The 26,076-nt window shown below is 43.4% G+C and overlaps 2 protein-coding genes across 7 annotated transcripts; one reads left to right on the forward strand and one right to left on the reverse strand.

Annotated features, from left to right (window-relative positions):
* On the reverse strand, positions 1-5,032 carry LOC116992448 (carbonyl reductase [NADPH] 1-like). 2 transcript variants are annotated; one of them, XM_033052108.1, is made up of 4 exons: positions 4,895-5,032; positions 3,571-3,890; positions 1,658-1,765; positions 1-913 (listed from the first exon to the last, which is right to left on the reverse strand). In XM_033052108.1, exons 2-4 carry the CDS (start codon positions 3,854-3,856, stop codon positions 477-479), a joined length of 831 nt encoding a protein of 276 aa, XP_032907999.1. In that variant the 5' UTR covers positions 3,857-3,890; positions 4,895-5,032; the 3' UTR covers positions 1-476. The 2 variants fall into 2 exon arrangements, with proteins under 2 accessions (XP_032907999.1, XP_032908000.1); XM_033052109.2 differs by having other exon boundaries at positions 3,571-3,893; positions 4,895-5,003.
* SETD4 (SET domain containing 4) lies at positions 5,030-25,547 on the forward strand. Of its 5 annotated transcripts, none has more exons than XM_033052100.1 (11): positions 5,030-5,111; positions 5,923-6,025; positions 6,461-6,556; positions 7,364-7,401; positions 7,622-7,710; positions 8,361-8,790; positions 9,143-9,317; positions 10,492-10,573; positions 10,820-10,900; positions 11,936-12,059; positions 12,316-13,550. In XM_033052100.1, the coding sequence occupies exons 2-11, from the start codon at positions 5,956-5,958 to the stop codon at positions 12,448-12,450; spliced, it is 1,320 nt and encodes a 439-aa protein (XP_032907991.1). In that variant the 5' UTR covers positions 5,030-5,111; positions 5,923-5,955; the 3' UTR covers positions 12,451-13,550. The 5 variants fall into 5 exon arrangements, 4 of the variants coding, with proteins under 4 accessions (XP_032907991.1, XP_032907993.1, XP_032907992.1 ...); XM_033052102.2 differs by lacking the exon at positions 5,030-5,111 and adding an exon at positions 5,156-5,251; XM_033052101.2 differs by lacking the exon at positions 5,030-5,111 and adding an exon at positions 5,165-5,268.
* The last annotated feature ends 529 nt before the right edge of the window (positions 25,548-26,076 follow it).

Below are 26,076 nucleotides of genomic sequence, written 5' to 3' on the forward strand. Positions count from 1 at the left end.
TTTGCTGTGTCAGGTCTGTAATTTATTTTCTCTGTAGCCAGTGCAGACATTGCAAATCCCAGCAACAAAAGTAGCTGCAGAAAATGAAAATATATTTTCCAACTTTATAAGTTTTTAGTACCAGAATATAAAGCAGTAATTATAACACCAACTGATTATGTTTGGCTATAAATGTGGATCAGTGCTATTTTTATTTTCACCTAATTCCATTTAGTTCTGAGAGTAAGGAATGTCTGTTCAACAGTTGAGTTTCACCCCAGACAGATCAGAGCAGCTCTAAACCAATCCCATTCTCTTTGAAAGCCCCCAAAACAGCTCTGGATTCTGGAAAATTCTACTGTGATGAGAGATAAGGCACCTGCTACCTCATCCTAGCTCCATGTCTGAGATCCATCCCAGGGGAGTGGGAAAAGGGCTGGCACTGCTGGAATTAGGAATGGAATCAGGAACAGGAGCTCCCTGCCCCCTCCCTGAGCTCACCAAGGATGGACAGTTTTCTCACTGACATATTGGCCATGAGGAGCATCAACATTGGAAGGCAAAAGGGCCAAATAAACAGGGGTCTCAGCCCCCTCCTCTGGGGATTTGGTGGCTTTGGGACCTGCCATGTCTGTCCTCACCCAGCCAGGGCAGCAGGCATTGAGGAGGATGTGCTCTCCTTTCCTCTGCTCGTTCAACAGCCGCGCGTGGATCCTGGACAGGACAGTGACCCCGATTTTGGACACCCCATAGGCAGTGTTTGGCCATCCCTCTTTCTCATGGATGTTTTTCTTGACATCTTCCACGAATTTGTTCATGAGCTGCACCAGCTCATCCTCAGTGATGGTGTCACTGCGGAATTTCTGCTGCAGCTGCTGGCTGCAGCGCTCCAGGGCCTTGCAGCTCACCATGCTGGACACATTCACCACCCGGCCTGGAAAGAAGAAAAACTCATCATCTGCACACATTTGAAACTCAAGTGAGTCTGGATTCACTCCTCAGGGAGTAAAGCATTTTAGGTGGGGTGTTTTGCAGAAAATCAGATTAACTCAATGTTTTTATTTCTAGTAAATACATGAGGTAATTTAAGGTGTGAACCTGCAAAAGTTTCAGATAAAACTCCAGGAAACAACTTCACAATCAGCAGGTACACTCTTGCTACAGTAAAAAAATAATACTTGGAGATTTACAAGTTGGAGATTTACAAGTTGGAGATTTACAGGTTTAAGGATTTATCTCCCAGCACTTCAGGAAGAGGAACAAGTCAGCTGAATCAGTAAATCACTCATCTCCAAAATTATGTTGTGCTGCTTCCCCTCTTTCCTGCCACTTCACAGCCATTCTGGTGGTGAATTTGGGGATTTAATCTTGAAATCTTGACTTTATTAACAGCCATCCTTCACTGTAGCACAAGAGGACTAGACTACAACTTTGGCACCCAAAATTCACTCACTCTGTTTTTCCCTTCTCCCCCATGAAATAAAAACCTGATATTCATCTACTTGACTTTTCACTTGAAAACTTTATTTAAATATTAGGAGAGTGATTACATTTCATTTATAGCACCAAACACATCAAACTCTGAAACATGGATGCAGTGCCTGAGACTGGACAGGATCTCCCATTTAAAAGGGCCAAAATTCAAATTCAATTTCTCCACTTGTTATGTTTCACTCACCATAAGGCTTCATAATAGGCAGCAATTCTGTGCAAACATTCCTGGTTCCAAAAAAGTTTGTCTTCATTGTAACCTCAGCTTGGACTGCAAATGGAGCAGTGTCATTAACTGGTCATAAGAGGTAGGAAGGGAAAAAAAGAACAAAAATTAGAATTGTAACACAGAATAGAAGTTACCAAACCCCAAAAGTTCAAGTCCCAGCATTGCTCCCTCTGTGCTGGAATGGAGCCACTGCACAGACTGGGCAGGTGTTCACTTGTCTCCAAATCCATGAGAATTCAAAAGAGAAATTGTAACAGCTCATTATTTGATGTGGGTTTCATTGCAAGACACATTTAATGACTCACACTCATTTGCATTTAAATCTCACACATGAAACCAGATCCTGACCCATGGTCAGGTGGAGAAGTAAAATCCTACAGAACTCCAAACTTCTGCTTCCATATCCTCCCTTCCTCACACCCCAAACCCCACTCATGTGTCCTGAACTCCCCTGATTTAAGGAGCTTTTTTAGACAACTCCACCCACAGAGGCTCATCCAGAACACCACAGCTCCATCACCATTTGATACAGGAAGTTTTTGCTGGATTAAAAATTTTGCATCACAAAAACAAAATTACAAAACTTAATCAAATCTAATCTTAGACTGCAATAGCACATGATGCTACAACTAAGAAAGGATGTTGCACCCTCTGTGCTTGATACAGCAACAGTTCCAAGAGGGTCCCTTATCACATCCTAAATTGTGTGACCTGCTGCTGACCCAGCTGTTGTCAGCTTGAGGAAAGTCAAGGCTGAACATCTGGAAGTGATATTTCAACTGCTGCTGGAATCTTTCCTGAGCACACCCTGCAGCTCAGACAATTCTATTAAGAGCTGCCTCCTAACAAACTGATCTTCAGCAATTTTCCTATAAAGTAACAGGCAAAAGAGTGACTGAGCTTCAGGACATCATCTCTGCACTCCCACTCCATGAGAAGTTCCCTACTCTCAGTGTTCCCCTTGGAAGGCCCCAAAGCTTCTCCTGTGCAGGCTGAACAATCCCAGCTGTGCCAGCCTTTCCTCCCAGCAGAGCTGCTCCATCCCTCTGCTCATCCTGGGGCTCCTCTGGGCTCTCTGAGCAGCTCCAGCTCCTCCCTGGGCCAGGATCCTCCCTTGCAGGTGGGAGCAGAGCACAGGGCCACAATCCCCTCCATAAAACCAACAGCCAAATTTGTGATTTGCTCTGTCTGGAGCTAACATGCTTCTGGATTCCATACAAACAAAAATGCATCCTGTCACCTTGGAACTGCTGTGTCTTTCTTACTTTCCCTGCCTTTCTGCCCAGTGGAAGGGGAAAGGGTTAAATTCTTGCTCAGCACAGCAGCATTTGAGTGGACTGGTTTCTAGGTGACTGAAATGCCTGCTAAAATTCAAGGCAGCAAATCCACCCAGGGACAAAGGTGCTGCTTCATCAGCTGGAAACTCTGAGCAGATAATGCACAGAACAAAGCATTGGGGTGGAGAAGAGAGAAACCACAGGGCTGATATTCCCAGTGGTGCTGGGCTCCCATTTCCTGGTGGAACTCCTGGGCACTGAGGCAATTAACCCAACCCAGCTCACCTTCCCTCAACATTTCCTCGTGGTGCAAACACAATCCTCCAGGGAAACATGTTTACAGAATCATGGAATTATTATTATTATTACATGGAGTGCCAGCTGTGCCCCATCCAGGGATGGAGACTCCAAACCTCCCTGGGAGCTGCCTTTCCATGGGGAAATGACCCTCCTCAGGCACACTGCTCTCACATCATATTCAAAATAAGAAGTTTACCCAAGCAAAAACACAGCATGGAACAAGCACAGAAGCGCTGCATGCACACACTGCCCTCTCCACAGAGCACAGGACTATCCCAGCAGGGCACCTCCTACCTTTGAAAGCGATGCCAGCGTTGTTCACCAGCACGTTGAGCCCTCCATACTTGTCCTTCAGGAAGTCCCGGAGTGCTCGGATGCTCTGCAGGTCGTCGATGTCCAGCTGGTGGAAAAGTGGCTGCAGCCCCTCCTGCTGGAGCTCAGCCACGGCAGCCTGGCCTCGGGCAGGATCCCGGGATGTCAGGTACACATCCCCCGGGAATTGTTTGCACAGGGCCCGCACGATGGCCAAGCCAATCCCTTTGTTGGATCCTGTCACCACAGCCACTGGCACGCCGGACATTGTCCCCTCGGAATGCAAGCCAATGTCACAGGAACTGCTGACAGCAAAGAGAAGGGCGGTCACACACACAGAATGGCTCTTTGGAAAGGAATTTGAATCATTAGAATCATCATTAGGATGGTTTGGGTTGGAAGGGACCTTAAAGATCATCCCACTGCCATGGCCACTTTCCACTCCCCAAGCCCCAACCTGGCCCTGAACATTTCCAGCAGTCCACAGCCTCCCTGGGCAAGTGGCTTTTTATTTAAAACACTATTTAAAATTCCACCTTGGATTATGTAAACCACATTCCTGTGCAAGCCATGTAAATTCCCAAGGTGGCACGAGGTGTTCACAGAGAAATCTGGTGGTGTGTTCTGAAGAAAGGCCAACAGGTGGAGGGTAAAAAGAAGGGTCTCGACTAAAAAACGTCAATGATTAATCTTTAGTACTAAAATAACTTCTTGTAGGAGTAATAAAAAACCAAGTACTTACACCTCACAGAAAGACTTGCCATCTTTCGGGAATATTCAATTGGTTCAGCTCAAGTTTTGCTGAAAACCTCAGGCTCAAAACCTGGTCTAAGTGCAAGGTACCCCTGTCCATGGCAAGGGTTGGAACTGGATGATCTTTAAGGTCCCAAACCATGAAATTTATAAAATAATAAAAGGATGGAGGAGCTTTATCTTCCAGTACCAGGCAGAAGGAGCTTTAGAGCTTTTTCGGAGCAAACAGGCTGACTACAATGGCTGGTTGTGCAACACAGCAACAGAAAACTTGGCTCGCTGCTTTTCTAACAGAGCCGCATTTCCCCCATAAAAACAAGTTTAAAATTGTTCCCTTTGGGCATCACCTCTCTTCCAAATTTACCTGCAACCCTAAGCAGGGTTAACCCCGTAACACTCCGAGAGTGACTCCGCAGGGACAGCAGCGCCATTCCCCCCTCACCGCCAGCCTCCCTCCGTCCCCTCACGGGGGAACCCGGGGCCGCCATGAACCCCGAGCCCTCAGGGGGGACACGGGGGTGAAGGATCCGAGGGTGACACACCCAGCACCCACCTCCAACACGGCGGGAGCCTCTCCTTCGTCCCTCAGCTCCACACAGCGAGCAGAGCACGCCTAATTCCCGAAATAAATACACTCCCAAACAGCGGCCAAGGGAGATGGCGACGCCCCCTAAGATGGCGGGGCAGCCCCGCCTCAGGGGCCGGGCAGCGGGAGGGGACTGGCGGAGAGGGACAGCGAGGAAATGTCGGTGCTTGTGTGCCCTTAGCAGGTGGGATTGGGACAACGAGCAGCAGTTCCAGCCCGGGAGACACTCGGGAATCACAATCTGGTTCTAGGATGCGGTTGGGGCTCGCCGGGAGAGGTCGCGGGGCACGGGCGGGTCCCGCTCTCGCAGCGCTGCCGGGGCCGGTTCGTCCCGTCCCGGGGTTTGTGCCGAGCAGGGAACGGGGCCTGCTTAGCACAGGGATGGGATAATGTGGGATGGGATAATAATGTGGGATGGGATTTGGGCTCCATCGTGTCTTTTCAGCCCGATGGGATGGGCTGGGATGAAGGGAAGGCCCGGCCGAGCGCCTGTGGGTGATCCCGGCTCGCTCCCTCCTGGCAGGGAAAAGCTGCGCTGGGAGATTCAGCTCAGGGCACTTTTGGCAAAAGAGGGAGATCGGGGAAAGGCTCTTCCCTCTCCCAGAGGTGCTGGGCACTGGCCAGACTCCCCAGGGAATGGGCACAGAGCTCCAGGAGCTGCCAGGGATGCCCAGGCTGGGATTTTGGGGGGTTTGGGACTGGGTGATCCCTGGGGGTTTATTCCAGCTCAGGATATTCCATGATTCTATGAAAGATCATCCCATCCCATTATCCCATCCCATTATCCCATCCCATTATCCCATCCCATTATCCCATCCCATCCCATCCCATGTCCAACCTGGCCTTGGACACTTCCAGGGATCCAGGAGCAGCCACAGCTCCTCTGGACACCCTGTGTAATAAATTAAATAATAATCAAAACCACCCTCACAGTAATAAATTTGAAAGTGACTTTAAATGTTTCTAAATCAGTTACTTAATTTTTTTTTATTCAGGTTGTATAAGAAAGGCAAAATCCCTCATTTGATATGAAGAAAAGCAGAGGTCGGACAGGTCGAAGGAGAAGAAGAAAACACTCAAAGAGATTTATGGATGGAGGTATCATCACACCTGGAAGTGAAATAATAAAATAACTAATTCTTTCTCAAGGTGTCATTTTGTTATTTATATTTTCAAAAGCCTTCTTGCTTGGAAAATTCCATTCATAAATGTTACCTTTTTTATATGCAAATTTCTGAGCATTAATTTACAGTCCCAAGCAGAGCACAGTGAATTTTCTGAGCTCTTTTTTGGGAAATATTACATTATTCTAAAATTCCTTGGATATGCTGAATAACTCACACGTTTCTGAGACTTCCCAGTGCCCAAAGATGCAAAATTTATTTACTTCAATGGGTGAACTTTCTTGCTATTCTTTTATGCATTAAAATGTCCAAAATACAGTTTTTCTGACTATACAGTAAAATGTTTATATTTCCTTTATTGTCCAACAGAATACTCTTTAATAACATGATTTTTTTTTTAAATTTTTAGTCAACTGCAGTCACAAACTGGAATACATTAAACTTAAGAAGTGGCTGAAAGAGAGAGGATTTGAAGACAATAACCTAAGGCCAGCAGAGTTCTGGGGTAATGCTTTAATTATTTATTGATTAATTATTAATTATTTATTGGTACAAATCTCTGAATCTGCTAATAATTTTAGATTCCTGCTTTCATTTTGAATTATGCATGTATCTAGCATAAGGAAAAAAAAAACAGTAACTGATACTCTTGCAATGTGAATTGAACATGAAAAAGTAGATATTGAGGCCTGAAAAAGCCAAAATTTGAAGTGTTAATAAAACAGTTTTTGCAATTTAACCTTGTTGATAACAAGTTTGTAACTTAGATAATTTGCTTAATAAGCAAGATAACTTGTTTATCTCTTTATCCCCTCAGCAGAGAGCTGAAGTTCACTTAGTAATATTTGCAGTAAAAATTTGTACTTCTATTTTTTCTCTTAATGTAGATTATATTTAAAATATTTTGTAATGTTATAGACAGAGCAGAAAGAATAGAAGGGATCAGAAAAAATATTCTGACTAGAAATGCTGAAGTTTAGTTAAAACTCTGAAACCAAGAGCTGCAGCTGGTGATGAAAGATGTGTTTGAGGAAAAAATGGAGAAAAAGGTGAATAATTGCATGAGTGGGAGAAAAAAAACCTGAATAATTGATAGAACTCGACAGCAAATGCTGCAGGATATGCAGTGAAAAGATCCTGAAAAATAAAGAGAACTGGAGAACAAAGAAATGAGATATATCTGGAAGAGTCCATAATTGAATTTATGTTTGTAAAACATAGTGCCTGTTCTTTCAGAGCTTTTCCTTGCTGACCTGATCACAGATTTTCCATCTCCATATTTATTTACTCCTGCTCTTTGTTCCTTCTTCAGGGACAGGAAGAGGATTGATGACAACAAAAGCTCTTCAGGTGAGTGATGTTGTTTCTCATGCAGGAGCTCTTCAGTTTTTTTTTTTACATTTAATGATTTTTGCAGCAAGCAAAGCTCAGAATTCCATAGTGAGTGTAATTTCTTTCAGACTGTTGCAGCCATAATGTGAAACCACCAGTCCCCACAGTATTTAGATGAGTCCTTACACTTGATTTTTACTGGTTTTTGTGTGTAATTTTCTTTCCTCCTCCCTCAAAGGCAGGAGATCTGATTATTGCCTTGCCTGAGAAGTGTTTGCTCACCACGGGCACCGTCCTCAGCAGCTGCTTGGGAGGATACATTGTGAAGTAAGTGACACCTGATGGCCTTTAGTGGGTTTTTTTCAGCAATAATGAATTCTTTTTGAGCTTTCAACTGAATACCCAGAGTGGTGGCAGCATTTCAGGGCTGTGGAATGCTCAGATAGGAAAAAGTTTTAATATTGAGCATCCCCTTTTGGCTTGGAGAGAGAGCACAGGCTGGAGCTGGAGCTGCCTTAGAGCCTGCTTGGCCCTAAATGTCAATTAGGAATGGGTTTTTTTGGGAATTTTTGAGTCAGCTTCAATATGAGAAGGAAGATAAAACTGGGCTGCAAAGCCAGGGCCTTGTAGAAAATTTGGAGCAATTTGGAAAATTTGGAACAAAGCCCCATGCTGGGCATTGAATACTTGTGTATCCTAAAAAAACCCAATCCAAGGGGTGAACCTGAAGTTGTTATTACAAACCAGCTTTTATTGCCCCTTTGAAATCAGCCAAAGGACTTGGAGATAAACTACAAAGAGGTTTTAAACAGAAGCTATTTATAACTTCCAGAGAGCTCTGAGAGAGGTAAAACCCTGCTGTGTCCATTTCCCATTTCATCTCTGCAGGTCTGCTGCATTTTAATTTTAATTTTAATTTTAAATTTAATTTTATTTTAATTTTAATTTTTTAAATTGTAATTTGTATTTTCCAATAGATGGAAGCCCCCTGTGTCTCCTTTGCTGGCACTGTGCACGTTTTTGATAGCAGAGAAACATGCTGGGGAGAAATCTCCATGGAAGCCCTACCTGGATGTTCTACCCAAGACTTACACTTGCTCTGCTTGTTTGGACCCTGATGTAATAAATCTTCTCCCAAAACCCTTAAAAAAGAAGGCTCAGGAGCAAAAAAAGATGATCCAAGAGCTGTTCAGATCTTCCAAAGCTTTCTTCTCTTCCCTGCAGCCTTTATTTGCTGAGAACACAGGAACTATTTTTAATTACAGTGCTTTGGAGTGGGCTTGGTGCACTATAAATACCAGGACAATCTACATGGAACACCCACACAGGGAATGTTTTTCCCTGGAGCCAGATGTTTATGCATTGGCACCATATTTAGATTTGCTAAACCACAGCCCAAATGTTCAGGTAAGAAGTTCAAAATAGATCAGTAAATTTTTTTGCTTTTAAAGTCAGTGCCATCTGTATTTATGTGATGGAGAGGAGAGTGGGGAGGTCAGGGAGAGATGTCACAGGGGGAAAAATGTCTCAGAGAGAGAATTTCCACCTCTGTCAGGCTCTGGGTGCCAACATTGAGCTGGGGCAGCACAGCAGAGGCAAACTCTGCATGGAACCATCTGTGGTTGCAGATTTGGGGTCTCTAAAGAAATCCCCACAACTGAACAAGAACTTCAGTCCTCTAGGGTTTCAAAATTTAAAGTTTTATTTCCATTTTCACCCTACCAAGAATTAAAACCTTTTATTTTTTAACTCCCTGAAGGTCAAGGCTGCGTTTAATGAGCAGACGAGGAGCTACGAAATTTGGACAAATTCACAGTGCAGAAAATCCCAGGAGGTTTTTATCTGCTATGGACCTCATGATAATCAGAGGCTGCTGCTGGAATATGGATTTGTTGCCATGGACAATCCTCACAGCAGTGTTTATGTCTCACCAGGTGGGGTTTATGGATTTTCTGGGCATTGAAAGCCACAATAACAAAGAACTGTGTCAATTCTCAAGGAGTGGAAAAGGGTTTGATACCTTCCAAATCCCCCCAAAAAACTTTCAAATACAAAAAAAGCCAAATCCACACAAAACCTCCTAAAATCCCAACCCAAAAAACTATAAATGCAAAAAACTCCAAACCCCAAAAAACCCAAATCTGAGAAAAAAACCCCCTAAATAGCCAGCAAACCCCTCAAATCCCTAAAACACCCTAAATAAAAAAAATCCTGAACCCCCAAAACCCCAGATCCCCACAAAACCCTTCTAAATCCCTTGGAAAACCCTAAAATCCCCCAAAAACCCACAAATCCCAAAAAGAAAACCGAATCCCAAAAAAAGCCCCAAACACTGAAAAAAACCCAAAATCTGATGGGAAAAAAAACCCAACAAACCCAAACACCAGAAAACCCCAAATCCTAAAAAAAACTCAAACCCAAAAAAGCTCCAAATCCCAAAATCCCCTCAAATCTTAAAAAAATCTCCAAATCCCAATTAAAACTCCTCAAATCCCTAAAAAACCCAAATCCCTAAAAAAAACCCAAATCAGAAAAAAACCCCAAAATCCAAAAAAATGCCAAATCTGAGAAAAAAACCCCAAATCCCAAAAATCAAGTCCCAAAAAATCACAGCCCCAAAACCCCCAAATTCCCACCAAACCCTTCTTAAAATCCCTCCCAATCCTCCATAAATCCTCCATTAAAACCCCCCAAATCCCAATAAAACCTTCCTGGACTGTCCCAGAATTCCAGGATTTTTTGGGATTTTTTTTTAATAACATGATTATTGTGATTATTACAAAATTATCATATTAATTGTGGATAAAAATTGTGATTATCAATATCTGTGTAGAGATCCCAGCTGGATGTCTGGGGTTGCACCATTGACCTCAGGAATGAAGTCAAAATCTCCACAAACTGAATTTGAATTTCAGAATTTCAATTTGAGTCAGGATTTCTGTTTTAAGGACACAATCCTGGAGATTGCTGATGGAAAATGAAGCAGAATTTAACAGGTTTTGATTTTAGAACTACATGAAAAAATATGTTTGAAATCTTTCAGATTTGATGATTGCTGTTTCTCTTACATACAATTTATTTAAATGTTTCAACTCTATTTTTCTGCAGATACTCTCCTCAAATATTTCTCACCACTGGACAAACAGATAAAAGCCAAAGTTTCCATTTTAAAAGATCATGATTACCTAGAGTAAGTATCTAGAGTTTTTTTGTTTCCTGGTGAGATTTTTATTCAGTTTTTAAGGAGTCAAATTTTGCTTTTAGTATCAAAATCCAGTGGAAAAAAAATAAAATTAATTGGTTTTTTTTAGCAAACTCACTGCTTGGGAGAGATGGAGAAGTTCTAAACACCACTATCAAATCTTGGCTGATTTGTCTTAGGGAGGAAACTGTCACTAAAGCTCAGCTTAACTTTATTTTATCCCTTTTTTTATAGGAACCTGAGCTTTGGATGGGAGGGACCCTCCTGGAGACTCCTCACAGCCCTCAAGGTGCTGAGTCTGGGAGCAGAGCAATTGTGAGTTGGAGCAGCCTGAATGTTTGCTGGATGTGCAGGAGCCTTTTGCTTTTATTTCATGGAATCACCAAGGTGGGAAGAGCCCCTGAGGATCCCCCAGTGCCACCAAAGCCTGTCCCCAAGGGCCACATCCAGCCTGCTCCTGAGCACTACCACAGACAGTGACTGCAAACCTCCCTGGGCAGCTCATCCCAACCCTCACCACTCTGACAGGGAAATTTTCTTTCCCAATCTCCACCCTGAGCCTGCCCTGGTGCCATTTGAGGCCATTTCCTCTCCTCCTTTCCCTGCCCCTCCTGGCAGGGACTTGTGCAGAGCCACAAGGTCCTCCCTGAGCCTCCTCTTCTCCAGGCTGAGCTTTCCCAGTCCAGCTGCTCCTCCAGGATTTGTTTTCTAGACCCTTCAGTATTTTCTGTTTCCTTCACTCTTTACTCTCTGGGACAATTTTTAGTTCTTCTGTGTCTGCTTTATTGACCCCCAGGTGGGAAGTGAAAAGAAGAAAGGCAGAGAACTATAAAGTCATTGCTCTGTTGCTGCTTTGGTGATTTTCTTCCTTGTATTGTTTTCCCTTTCTATTTCAAGCCTCAGATGTTCCCTCAAAGTTCAAGCTCCAAGCCCTTTTCCTCTTGGTTTGATTTTCATTTTTAAATGCTCTTAACCTGGCTTGATTTCCTTGAGTCATGTGTTCCACAGGCTGTAATTCCAGGGCCAAGGAAGTTTGTGAAATTCATCTCCAGGGACTGGCAGTGCACTTGGAACATTTATTCCAGATTGGGAATCTGCCTCAAACATCAGGGATGGAAAATGATTACTTTGCTTGGAATGAATGAAATGGGGGAATCAATTAATGAGGAAAGGGTTGTTCAGGGTTGTTTGTGCTTTGAAGATTCATTGCTGAGTGGACTAAATTGATCTAAGAACTAAAAATAAATCCCTGGGGTTGGTTATGAGCCCAGGTGAGGGGCAGGGCACGTTTGGCATCCAGCTGGGGAGTGCAGCAAATAATTTTGTATTCTTCAAACATTTTGGTTGCAGTCCCTGCTGGAGGAGGATCCTGCTTGGTGATGTCCCTTCAGCCAGGAATGAACAGCAGGCTTTGGGTACAGCAGCAAAAATTTGTCACTTTTTAATAGAGGAGACCCAGCATGTCCTTCTCCAGGTAATGTGGAAAAACAAGGGAGCTCAGATTCCTTTCTCTATCAGAGCAATGTCATTTTCTGGGGGAGAATTTTGATGATTTTTTCCCTTTCCCTCTTTTTTTTTTCCTTTTTACTATTAAAATTTCTCTGGTGAAATTTTAAAACCCCACTATTTTAAAATAATAAAATCCTTAGAAATTTCCACAAATTTTCTCCTCATATCCTATTAAATAATCAAAAATTTGTCTCATTCCATGCCATTTGTCTCAACTCCAGATTTCCCAGCTGAAAAGGGACAAAGAGAACCTCCAACCCCAGCTGGCTTTGGTGGAAATGCTGCGCTCAGAAGACCTCAGGATCCTTCAAAAATCAGCTGAGATCCTTTGCAACTTGAATTCAGCAACAACTTGAGCTCCCTGGAGCTGTCATTGGTCAGGGATTATTGCCAGATTAGCACTCTTAATGGACCTGAGCAGCAAAGAATAATTTCAAAATTCAAAATTTTGTTCTTTTGCTGATCTTCAGAAGGTTCTGCTGAAGTGGAGAACTCGAGCTCCTTGGTTTGGAAAAAAGAGAATTTTTTTAAAGGCATTTCAGGGCAGGACCCTTATTTAAACTGCAGAAATTTCATTTGGAATTGTCATTCTCTTGTGCTTATTTTCCATGATGTAATTTTAAAGAGTGTTTATTTTTGTAAATATATTACTTCATTTTCTACAAGATTTCTCTGTTTTATTTTTCTAAAATCCTTTCTGGAGCTGGAACTCTATTTCTTATATCCTTGAAGCCAATTTACCTTCAGATTTGCCTAAATCATGTTTTTTAAATCACTTGCCACCATATTTTACACTGTAAAGTCCTGATCAGTTTAGATTGGCTATTAGGAATTGTTTTTTCATGTGAAACATTGGAACAGGATACCCAGGGAAGAGCCACCCACCCCTGGGAATGTTCAAAAATGAGGATGTGGCACTGGAGGACTTGGTTTGATGGTGACCATGGGGTGATGGTTGGACTTTGAGCTTTTCCAGCCTTGAGGATTCTGGAATTTTCTGTCTCTGAAGTCAGAGATCCTGAGACCCCTTTGGATTTGGGAATTCTCACCAGTTTTCCCCCAGCTCCTCCTGTGCCTCTGTGACTGTTTGACCTTCCTTTAATAAACCCTTTCCATTCTCCAGGACCAGCTGTGTTTCTGAATTGATCATTTTATCACAAAATGGTGCCAGAGTTAAAGGAGAGAAGGATGTTTGGCTGGCTCATTTCTCTTTTTTCCTGAGGATGGTTATTTTAAGAGCAGCTCCTGTACAGTGTGTCTGGTGAGGTGAATATGAGTTTGACAGAAGTTAATTTGCTTTTGCTGAGGGCTCCACATTTATTCCAGGTGGTTTGGATGTGAGCTCTGCTCCTGGAACTCCTGCACACCCTCCAGGGAGAGCAGGAAAGGGGTCTGGAAGTGCAGGAAAGAAGGCAGTTTATGTGGATATATAAAAATAAACCTTTACATTTAAGCTCAAACTTTTAAAATTAAATTTCATTCTGTGCAAGACATCCTAAACTGGGGAGAGCTGAGGTGCCAGCAGCCCTGGGAGTGTTCTCCACCTGTTTTATAGGATATTAAATCAAGTTTTTAGGGGGAAAATTCTTCTCAGCCTCTACTCTGAGCTGCAAACAGCATCTCCTCAGTGATGTGCTGTTAACATTTCACTCTGGCTCTGTGTTCCCTGAGAAAGGATTGAGCTGGGATCTTAAAAAAAGACAAAAAAAAGCTTGATTTCCCACTTGGCATAAATTCCCTTTCAGATTGAACCTGCAAATGTGAGCAGCAGTGGGAATAAACTCAGCTTCTGCCCAGGAGTGATACAAACGTGGTCCAGAGCAGGGCAGGGAGTTGGATTCTCTTCCAGCTGCTGCAGGGTTACCCAAAAAATGACATTTAGGGGTTGGAGAGTGGCCAGAGAGGGACAAGAAACTGGGAAGGGGCTGGAAAACAAATCCTGGAGGAGCAGCTGGGCTGGGAAAGCTCAGCCTGGAGAAAAGGAGGCTCAGGGGGGACCTTGTGGCTCTGCACAAGTCCCTGCCAGGAGGGGCAGGGAAAAAAATGAGAGGAAATTTCATTCTTAATTGGATATTAGGAAGAAAATTTCCCTGTCAGAAATAGCACAGCTTAATTTTTTCATTTTTAAGAGAGAGGTTGATTTAGTGCTGTCACTGAAGTCACTGAACAACTATAAACATGAAACCTCCTGACAAAATCTTTGCTGTGTCAATTTATGTCAATAAAACATGGATTTTCTTTTGATCTTCTGCACAAAGTGGCTCCCAGTGGAGAGTTTTCTTCTGTAATGTGTGGAGCTCATCCATCACTGCTGAGTGCCCTCAGGCCTGTCTGGTTTGGGACAGCAGAAAGGAGTATCAGCTTCATAGCCTGATAATTAAAGCTTTTAAATAAGCTATGAAAACATTGCCAAGATGCCATTCCCAAAGAAGGAACTTTCAAAAATGATGTTGCCCAAAAATTTGGGTAGGATCTGAAATATTTATCTGCATTCAGAGCATCTGTGACTCCTGTGATGGATTTAACCATCTCTGGGACACAGGGAAATATTCAAATAAATAAATATCCAATAAATAAATAAATGAATATCCAAATAAAACTGTTAGGGTTTCTTTAACCAGTAACAGGATCAGGTTTCTCCTTGGATCCCTGCAAGTGTCCAAGAGGAGGTTGGATGGGATTTGGAACAACCTGGGCAGGGGCTGGAATAATTTGTGATGTCCCTTCCAACCCAAAACATCCCATAAAAGGAAAGAAAAAATTCCACTTCCAGATCATTTCACTGAATGTTCTGGTGGATATCTAGAATCCCAGAATTCAGGTTGAGAAAGCAGTGCAGTGTATTCAGGGGAAAAGCAAAGATAATGAATCCCAAATCAACTGTATCAAATGTAAAACCAGTGCAATCTCTGTGCTGTCCACTAGATGATGCAGCTGTACTGCAGAGAAATAAGGAATTCCAGCAGATCCACATCCAAATGTCACTCTGTTACATTTTAACAGTAAAAAATATTGTATTCAATGCTACACCATTACTTAAACAGTTCAAAATATCATTTTTATGCTGCTGCTTCCAAGTGAAAATTAAAATGTTGTGGCTTTTTATCTTCTCTCAGTTTTAGTGGATTTTAAGTTCATTGAAGTTGTTTCTCTCTGAGGTTTAATCATCCCCTTTGGAATTGTCACTCCAGACAGAGTTCAAATCCTTGGACTGGATGATCCTGAATGTCTCTTCTAACCCTGCTGGTTCTGTCATTCCATGAATTCCACTCTGATGGTTTCATCAGTGGGATTGCACTGGAGAAATGTCTGCTCCTGTATTTTATTCCTCCAGAATCAGGGGCTGGATGGATTTTTGGCACAGATCCCTCTCAAAACCTTCCTTGGATGGAGCAGAATTGAAACATTTCCTCTGACTGGGATGATTTTGGAGAAGAGAAACTTCCGGGTGAGCTCAGTGTGGCCTTGCAGGGCCTGGAGGAGCTGAAAGGTGGAGAGAAATTCCCAAGGGCTGCAGGGACAGCACACAGGGAATGGCTTCACTGTGGGGTTGGATGGGATCTTGGGAATTAGGAATTGTTCCCTGGCAGGGGCTGGGATGGAATTGCCAGAGCAGCTGTGGCTGCCCCTGGATCCCTGGAATGTTCAGTTCCAGGATGGTGCAGCCTGGGACAGTGGGAGGTGTCCCCATGGCAGGGGTGACACTGGACGGGCTTTAAGGTCCCCTCCAACCTTTCCATGATTCCACAATGCCAAAATTGAGCTGGAGGAACCATCAGCTGAGCCCTGCATCCCTTGCAGACACATTCCAGAGGCTCTGGATGTGCTGATTTAGAGCTCCCTCCTGCTGGGGCTGCTCTGGCAGGAGCTGGGCCCTGTGACCCCTGGCAGGGATGAGGGGACAAGGGACACTCCCAGCAGGACGCTGGTGCCACTCCTGGCTGGAGCAGCCTGCCCGGGCTGGCATCCAGGGCTTGGCCAGAAGAAGCCAAGAGGGAATTGCAGGGAATTTGTGAGTTCTTTCACAGATAATCTTTTTATGGACAAGGATGGAATTTTGGGGAATTGGTGTGTCCTTCCCACAAGAAATCTTTTCATGGAGAGGGATGGAATTTCAGGGAATTTATGTGTCCTTTCCACAAGATAATATTTTCATGGACAGGGATGGAATTTTGGGGAATGTGTGTGTTTTTCCCATGGGATGAATTCATCAAGGACAGAGATGGAATTTTGGGGAATTTGTGTGTCCCAGGAATGGAATTTCAGGGAATTTGTGTGTCCCAGAGATGGAATTTCAGGGAATTTGTGTGTCCTTCCCACAAAATAACATTTTCATGGACAGGGATGGAATTTTGGGGAATTTGTGTCTCCCAGGAATGGAATATTAGGGAATTTGTGTGTCCTAGGGATGGAATTTCAGGGAATTTGTGTGTCCCAGGAATGGAATTTCAGGAAATTTGTGTGTCCAAGGGATGGAATTTCAGGGAATTTGTGTCCCAGAGATGGAATTTCATAGAATTTGTGTGTCACAGGAATGGAATTTCAGGGAATTTGTGTCTGCTAGGGATGGAATTTCAGGGAATTTGTGTGTCCTAGAAGTACAATTTCGGGGAATTTGTTGTCCCAGGAATGGAATTTCAGGGAATTTGTGTGTCCTAGGGATGGAATTTCAGGGAATTTGTGTCTGCTAGGGATGGAATTTCAGGGAATTTGTGACTCCTAGAGATGGAATTTCAGGGAATTTGTGTGTCCTTCCCTCGAGCTGAGCTCTGCAAGGTCAGAGATGCTTGCTGGGGGTGGTCTGGCCTGCAGAGGATGTTGGGGAGGGATCAAGAGGGATTTTTGGCAGCTTTTTGGCAGTGCTGGAGCCTGTCTGTGGCACATCTGGGTGTGTCACTGCTCCTTGCACAGATGGAGATGGACATGGATCCCAGGTGGGAAATCTCTCATTTCCCATCCCAGGTTTCTGTTATATCCGTGTATCCCAGAATTCCAGAACTTTTTGGGTTGGAAGGAACCTTAAAGAGCATCCAGTTCCACTCCTGCCACCTTCCACTAGAAAAATCACTCAGGGAGCTGTGGAAAAAAGAAAAAAGGAGAAGCAACACTGAAAAAAACCCAAATGGTTAAACATTCCTAACTTCTAAATAAAATGTTTTTGTTAGAAAAAATGGGCAGAGGATTGTGAAACAAAGAAAACCCAGACCCTTGCAAAATGAAACAGAGTGAAAAATGTTCTTAATGCACCCACATTCTGTGGAGCTTCCCCCCTCCTTTCCCCACTGGGTGAAGAGTTGGATTTAAGTCAAGAACAAGATGCAACTGTTGAATGTCAAGGAGGGGGAAATGAGAGCTTGGATAATTCACAAAGCAGCTGCTGCTGTTGGCTTGTGTGGGTTAGAAAGAGATGCTGCTCCCCTTGGGAGGAAGAGACAAATTTCTGCTAATTTGGTGCTCCAGGGGCAGCAGGGCTGTGATGCTGGGTGAGCAAGGAGGACACAAGCACTGAGACAAACACTCCTGACAGTTTTGATATAAATGTGCAGCTAAATGGACCCCAATCCTCTGTCTAAAAAGGAGAAAAGTCAAGAGAGAGCTAACAGGGAGTTATTTAAATCATTCTTTAAACACAGTTGGAGGGCCTGAGCTATTTTTACCTGTCCATGATTAATAAATAATTTGAAAATATGGAATATTCCGGTTATTCCTGGCTGCAGCTGATCTGTAAATCAAGTGCTGGTGGCAGAAAGCTCCAGCCTCTTTTGCCCTCTGCCCAGTTCAGTGTTGGGGGATCAATCCCTCCATTAACACACTTAAATCTCTGAGGAATGATGTGGAACAGAAGTCCCAGCAACTCCTCGTTTGTTTAGAGGCAGAAACTCTGTGGCTGTTTAAAAGAACACGAGGAGCAGCTCCTTTCCTGCTGCTGTCAAACAAGGCTCAGCTCCCCACGGCATCCCCAGGGATTTGTCACCGGCAGGAAGCACAAACCCAACCCTGCAGTGCAGAACTCCCAGTCACTTCAGAGGGAGGAAAAGAACCCTTTCATCATGTTCACTTCTCCCCACTGCTTTATTTCACTTAAAACATCACTCACGACCAAATGGTCTTTGTCAGGAGTAATTGGCAAACGCTGGAGGCGCTTTTTCAAGGCTGTCTGGATGGAAAATCTCAAAGCTGCTGTCTGCGCTGAAAGAAAATATTGCATTTGATCTTTTTATGATTCCTGCAGACATGATGTATGTCTGCATTCCTCAGCCTGAGGAATTCTTGCTGTTTGGGTTTCTCTGCCTTTCAGTGACAGGAAGTAGCACTTCAGCCTCGTTCTGCAGTATTGTCTGGGAATTAACCACAACATAACAGTAGTGTACATTTTCTTTCTGTGCTTCACAGAGGTCGGTTTTTATTGGCCATTTATTGTGGTTTTCTCGTTGGCAAGTGGCAGATTGTCTCAGTGATAGCTGTGGCTATTGCATTTCAGCTGGGTTTGTGTTTAAGACATGGATTTCTTCTGGTGGCTCCTTCCTAAGAGATGTCCTGCTCTGAGATTCCCATGCCATAAATCAGATTTTCCCTGTTGTAATTGTACAAATGTGGCACTGCCCTGGTCACCTCTGCCCCTGAGATTTTTGGTCACCCAGAGAAAGGACAGACAGAAAGTTTCATCAACCCTGTGGATCATGTCTGCAGAGCTGGCATGGGATTGTGGAATCATGGAATGGTTTGGGCTGGAGGGAACCTTAGAGATCAGCCAGTTCCATGGCAGGGACACCTCCCAGTGTCCCAGGTGCTCCAGCCCCAGTGTCCAACCTGGAACTGAACATTCCAGGGATCCAGGGGCAGCCACAGCTGCTCTGGCAATTCCATCCCAGCCCCTCCCAGGGAACAATTCCTAATTCCCAATATCCCATCAAACCCCACTGGGAGCCATTCCCTGTGTGCTGTCCCTCCCTCCCTTGTCCCCAGTCCCTCTCAGCTCTCCTGGAGCCCCTTCAGGCCCTGGCAGGGCTCTGAGCTCTCCCTGGAGCTTCTCCTCTCCAGACTCTTGGGAATGGCATGGAATCATCACAGTGGAAGAGCCCCTGAGGATCCCCCAGTGCCACCCCAGTGCCACCAAACCCTGTCCCCAAGGGCCACATCCAGCCTGCTCCTGAGCACTGCCACAGACAGTGACTGCAAACCTCCCTGGGCAGCTCATCCCAACCCTCACCACTCTGACAGGGAAATTTTCTTTCCCAATCTCCACCCTGAGCCTGCCCTGGTGCCATTTGAGGCCATTTCCTCTCCTCCTTTCCCTTGGGACACAGCAGGAGACACCAATCCCCATCTCAGTGGATCTCACAGATCCCTTGGAAAAGGGGATTTGTTCATTTTGCTGCCTGTGGAATAACAGTCTCAGAGCAGAATTCAACAATAGGAGTACTTTTATTTTTTGTGACTATTGGGCCACATCTGCCATGACTCTGTTGATTGTAACTTTTTCACAGTTCCCAAATTAATGCCACATCAGGGACTCCTGAGCCAACAGCTCAATTAGTGAACAAAACCATGTGAGATTGTGAGGGAAATGAAAGACAAGCTCTGACAGACTTCTATCCCAAAAGTTTTGTGGGGTCTGTTCAGTGATTACCCTCCAGCAGTTACTGTTGTCTTCTTGGAAATCTTATTAAGAATATTCAGGGATGTTTTGCTTTATTTTTGTCACCAATCAGCAGAACATTAAAAGCACAAAGAACCCTTCAATTTTCTCCCTTCTGCTGACATGAGGAGCTGAGGACTCCACGATGTGGGTGAGAAATGATGAGGATTTAATTTAAAAAGTGTTTCTAGCAGAAGGAGAGGGTGCAATGCCAGACCCCACAGAGTCACTTAATTCTCACTTTGTTCAGGGCTGCATGGTCAGAGAAAAGGCAAAGGAAGGCCAGACACCCATGGAGATGTTGGAGCATCCAGCAGATCAGAGGATCCCAAAATCCCTGAGCTTGGAAAAGATTTCCCAGGTCATCCATCCCCAGCTGTGCCCATCCCCACCTTGTCACCCTGAGTGCCACCTCCAGGTGCCACCTGCAGGGATGGGCACTGCAAACCTCCCTGGGCAGTGCCAATCCCTGAGCTCCCTTTCCATGGGGAAATTCAGGCTCCAGGGGTTGTTGTGGTCTCATCCCATGGATCCAGCCTGTCCTGTCCATCCCACATCCCCTGGACTCATCCCAGACTTTTCTACAGGAATGGATTCACCCATCACAGATTTGTTCTTCACCTGAGACATTGAAGTTCACTGGTAAATTTAATTTGGGGATTTGCTGCCTGCAGGGCACCAGTGTCACCTTGGGCCAGTTGGATTGTGGTGGGTGAAAATGCAGGTTCAGTGCTCAGCCAGAGCCAAAAACAAAGGGACAGAGCATTTTTTATTGCCTTTGTAAATTGTGGATGTACATCCTTTTAGACAGGAATGATAATATAATATAATATAATATAATATAATATAATATAATATAATATAATATAATATAATATAATATAATATAATATAATATAATATAATATAATATAATATAATATAATATAATATAATATAATATAATATAATATAATATAATATAATATAATATAATATAATATAATATAATATAATATAATATATATAACAATAAAATATAAATAAAAAATATAATATAAATGTGATATTCCATAGCAACAGAAATAGAATATAATATACATAAACAATATAATAATATATTTATAATAAATATAATATAATAAATATAGTATAATATAAATAGTATATTATATATCAAATACATAAATTATAATATAATACAATATAATATAATACAATTAAACAATAAAATATAAATAAACAATATAATATAAATATGATATTCTATAGCAATATAGAAATAGAATATAATATACATAAACAGTATAATAATATAGTTATAATAAATATAATATAATTAATCTAATATAATATTAATAGTATATTATATATCAAATACATAAATAACAATATGATATGATATGATATGATATGATATGATATAATATAATATAATATAATATAATATAATATAATATAATATAATATAATATAATATAATATAATATGATATAATATAATATAACAATAAAATATAAATACAGAATATAATATAAATATTATATTCTATAGCAATATACAAATAGCATATAATATACATAAATAACATAACAAGATAGTTATAATAAATATAATATAAATAGTATGTTATATGTAGAATACATACATAATATAATATAATACAATACAATATAATATAATATATAAATAGAATAGAGTACATAAATAATATAATAGAAATAAAATATGATACAATAATATAGAAATAAAATATAAGATACATAATAAAATACAATACTAATTTAAAAATATATAATAAAAAATAATTAAATAATATAATAGAAGCAATATAGCCCATACTGCTTTGGTCATCACTTCTCAAACCCAGCAGAAGTAAAGAGAAGAGCAGAGATTGAAGTGATCCCTGCAGAAATGAAGATTAAAGATAAAAATTTCCTTAAGTTTGGAAAAAGATTAAAGATAGAAATTTCCACAAGTTTGGAAAAAGATTAAAGATAGAAATTTCCATACGTTTGGGAAAATGCACAAATGGGTAGGACAGGGTCATGATGGGCGCCTGTAAAATCCTGAATAGCACAGAGAAGGCAGATTGGGAACTCTGAAATCTTCTTTCCCAAAACACAAGCAGTGGGGGGTGCCTGGTGGGATCATAAAGCCAAAACCAGGAGGGAAGAGCTTTTCCCAGCACTGTGGAATTGCCTCAAGATGTCCTGGAGGCCAAAAGGACAAAAGCTTCCAGAAGGGTCGGGGCAGGGATGGGAGCTGGAGCAGCAGCATCCCTTTGTTCTCTGCTTTAGGCTTTTCCCTGGAGCCCTGGCTGCACACTGGGATGGATTCTCTCCGTTCCCATGAGGAATTGCTGCTTCTCTCTCTGTTTTGGGGAGCTGCCTGATGCTTTCCTCAGCCCTGATGCTTTTGCTGCTCGCTGTCTCTGAGTTGTGTCCCCTCTAAAGGTGTGTGATGTGATCTGGGAGCCACAGCTTGGGCACTGGGTGGGATTTCCACTTCCTGAGTGGAGAGAATCATGGAATGGTTTGGGTTGGAAGGGAAATTAAAGATCACCTTATTCCAACATCTTCCCCTATCCCAGGCTGCTCCAAACTCTGCCCTTGGACACTTCCAGGGAGGGGATATCCACAACTTCCCTGGGAATTCTATTCCACTTCACAGGGAATTTCCCTGTACAAACCCCTGGGTCTGCTCTAAGCTCTCTGACTTTGTGACTTTAGGCCAGGCTTAACAACTGCTCAGCACTTTTGTTATTTCAGTCTCAAGGAGCCTTTCTTGGGCAAATCCTTTCTGGGTTTGCAAATTTGACTTAGTCATGATGAGCTTTAAGGGAAAAGCACTGCCACAGTCTTCTACTCCTTCAACTGCACCTAATTTAAAATCCTTTAGGGTTTAAAAGGAAAACATGATCTGTTTAGTGGATTTTAGTGGCATTTCAGGACCTTAAGATCCCAATCATCCATCTCAAAACCAAGTGGTGTTTTATTTCTCCCTTATAATCCTCCAGATGTGGCTCAGTGTGTGTGTCTTACACAGATTTTTTATTCCCTAATTTAATTTTTTTTAAAAGGATAAAGGCTAATGAATATTTGGGTTAAAATTCTTGCTGTGCATGGCTTGGATTTGATGTTTCACCACTTATCTGCAGCCAAGAATATTTTTAAGGAGCTCTTGTAAGGCTTGCAGGAAATGTATGTGAGCTTTAAATGTCAGGTCTGGAGGGAGTTGAGAAATATTGCAATTGTTTTAGGGCTTGGACTTGTGTGATTCATGACGTGAGTGGGGGTTTGTGCCTTTTCCTGCTCTTTGCAGGATCCTTTTGCAATTTCTCTGAAATAAAATTCTCCTCTTTGTGTCGTCCTGCTGTTGTCTTAAGGCAAAACCAAATCATCAAATCTGGGATTGCCACGGAGGGGGTTCCACAGGGAACAGGATCAGAAAAGCTGAGTTTTTAATGACAAAGCAGAATGAAAAGAGGAATTCACTGTGAGAACTGGAGCAAAGCCAGGATGCTCTTATGGCTGTGGGCAAAAAAAAAATCAAGGAGATGCTTCACCATCATCATCATCACCCCAAACCCTGTCCCAAGAGCACATCCAGACACCTCTGGGATATTCCCATGGATCTGAATCCAGCAGCTCATCCCGGTGCTTTTAGGGTGGGAATAAAAACCCTCGGAGCACCTTTAGTGGTGTGAATCACCCATTCCACAGCGCTGTTTGCCCTCATCAAATATCCATGATGCAAGAGGGGTCACAGCAGATATTTCCTTATCTTGGGGCTTGTTTGAGGACCAAGCCACAGCCGTACTGGGATAAAACAGCTGAGGTTTGATAGAGCTGTTAACTCCTCTGCCAGCTCACCACGAAAACCTCAGCGCTGATACACTCCTGCAGAGGGGTTCTAACAAATCCTGAATCACTGAGAGGTGGAAAGGAGCTGCAAATCACATTCCCAGGGGGATGTGTCTGCTTAGAAAAAAAAACCCCAACAACAAAACAAACAGGTGGAGTTTCCAAAGAAAATCGACATTTCAAGTGCCTCGTTGCTTTTGGCACCTTGGAGAGCCCAAAACAAAGGTGATAGCATGGGTAATTCCCCCAACATCGGTACAGAGCCAGAGAAATGTTGTAAACACAGGAGTTTTACAGCTTTTTCCCTGTAAGGATAATTTATTTTAACACTTCTGACTGATTTATAAAGAATTGTATCAAGGGAATAAGAGGGGAGATGTGTGTTGAGATTTTCTGCAAATATACCTGGGGAAAACATCCTGGCAGCACTGCTCTGGGATGCTGGTCCTTCCCCAGGTATTTGGGATATTCATGATCTCATGGGTTTGCAGGAATGGCCTTGGGCAGGGTTCAAGGTCAGAAGGATTATCCAGCCTGGGGAAGTGATGGAATCACCATTCCTGAAGGGATTTCAAAGCAGTGCAGATGTGGTGGCACTTGGGGACACGGGTTAGTGGTGGCCTGGTAGTGCTGGGGAATGTTTGCCTCGAGAGTCTTGGAGGGTTTTTCCAACTCAATCATTCCATAATTCCATGGAATTCCATGTTGCACTGACCTGGAGCTCTGAGTGAATCACAAACCAACCACTTCAGTGCCTTTTGCTTTTCCAGGACAACTTCACTCTGTGAGAGATCTCAGTGGGAAATCTGGAGGAGTTGGCAAGAGGCCCCTGGCAGCCGGGCTGGGTGAGGAATTGTGTGTCCAGCAGGAGCAGGGCAGGGATTGCAGTCACTGTCTGTGGCAGTGCTCAGGAGCAGGCTGGATGTGGCCCTTGGGGACAGGGTTTGGGGGATGCTGAGGTGGCACTGGGGGATCCTGGAGGTCCCTTCACACCTTGGGATCCTGTGAAACCAGGTGGATTTTCCATGTCCATGCTCCCAGCTCTGAGACCCTAAGCTGTGGGGCTGTCTCTTGAGAATGGTGAAGTTAAACCTCTCAAAAAAAAAAAAAAAAAAAAAAAAGAAAAAAAAAGAAAAAAAGAGAAAAAAAAAAAAAAAAAAGAAAAAAGCTCTTCTAACCCTGATAACTCTGTAATTCTCTGCCATTAACACCTACCAGGGCTCTGTTGCCCTTTTTTTGCAGGATCAGTCCTGTCTGTGAGAAGGTTCTGTGCTTTCCAGGCTGTCACAGCCAGCAGCTCTGACCTGGGGACTGTAAAAAAACTGAACTTCTTCAGCCTGAGATGAAAGAAATAAAAACCCTGGCCAACTCCTGTGGCCCACCCAGCGTTCCAAGCCTGCAGAGCCCCACGCTGTACATGTGTCAGGATGAGGAAAAGCCACTCTGGCCAGAGCTGCTCTTCCTGTGCTTCCATCTGTTTCCATTCTGCAGCAATGTGGGCACCACGCCTCCTGAATGTTTGAAGACAACTGCAGGCATCCACTCTGCAGAGCAGAAACCTCCTTGATGCTGAGATCTTTGATGACACGTGGGGGTTTTGTGCAGGATTGCACAGATCAGCTCTGCACATGGAAAAGCTCCCTGGATGGGACATCCCCCCTGCACCCAATCCTTTGGACATCCTGTGCATCCCTCCCGTGCTGAGGGGGCAGGGAATGGGATCAGGACCACACTGGTGTTGGGCTGACAGCAGGAAATCCACAGAGAGATGGCAAAGGGGCAGCAAGGGCTGTGTGTGGGCAGCAGGAGTTGACCTGGATTTGGGAGCTGCATCTCTGGCTCACCAGGGTGAGGATTCAGTTGTGTTTGCAGGTGGGATTATCCTGGGAGAAGCACACAGAATTAGAGACATCAAGGTGGGAAGAGCCCCTGAGGATCCCCCAGTGCCACCAAAGCCTGTCCCCAAGGGCCACATCCAGACTGTCACTAAAGCTCAGCTTAACTTTATTTGATCCTTTTTGATTTTATAGGAACCTGAGCTTTGGATGGGAGGGACCCTCCTGGAGACTCCTCACAGCCCTCAGGGTGCTGAGCCTGGGAGCAGAGCAATTGGGAGTTGGAGCAGCCTGAATATTTGCTGGATGTGCAGGTGCCTTTTGCTTTTATTTCATGGAATCACCAAGGTGGGAAGAGCCCCTGAGGATCCCCCAGTGCCACCCCAGCATCCCCCAAAGCCTGTCCCCAAGGGCCACATCCAGCCTGCTCCTGAGCACTGCCACAGACAGTGACTGCAAACCTCCCTGGGCAGCTCATCCCAACCCTCACCACTCTGACAGGGAAATTTTCTTTCTAATCTCTATTCTGACCCTTCAGAAGATTATCTGGTTACCTGTCACCTCTCACATAAAGAGCAGAATCTTAAAGAAACCTCGAGCAGCTCTCACCTTAACCCCAGCACTGATTTACCCCAGGATCTGCTCCAGCCAATTCTTTATCCT

This window comes from Catharus ustulatus, chromosome 2 (assembly GCF_009819885.2).
Source record: "Catharus ustulatus isolate bCatUst1 chromosome 2, bCatUst1.pri.v2, whole genome shotgun sequence".
Lineage (NCBI taxonomy): Eukaryota > Metazoa > Chordata > Aves > Passeriformes > Turdidae > Catharus > Catharus ustulatus.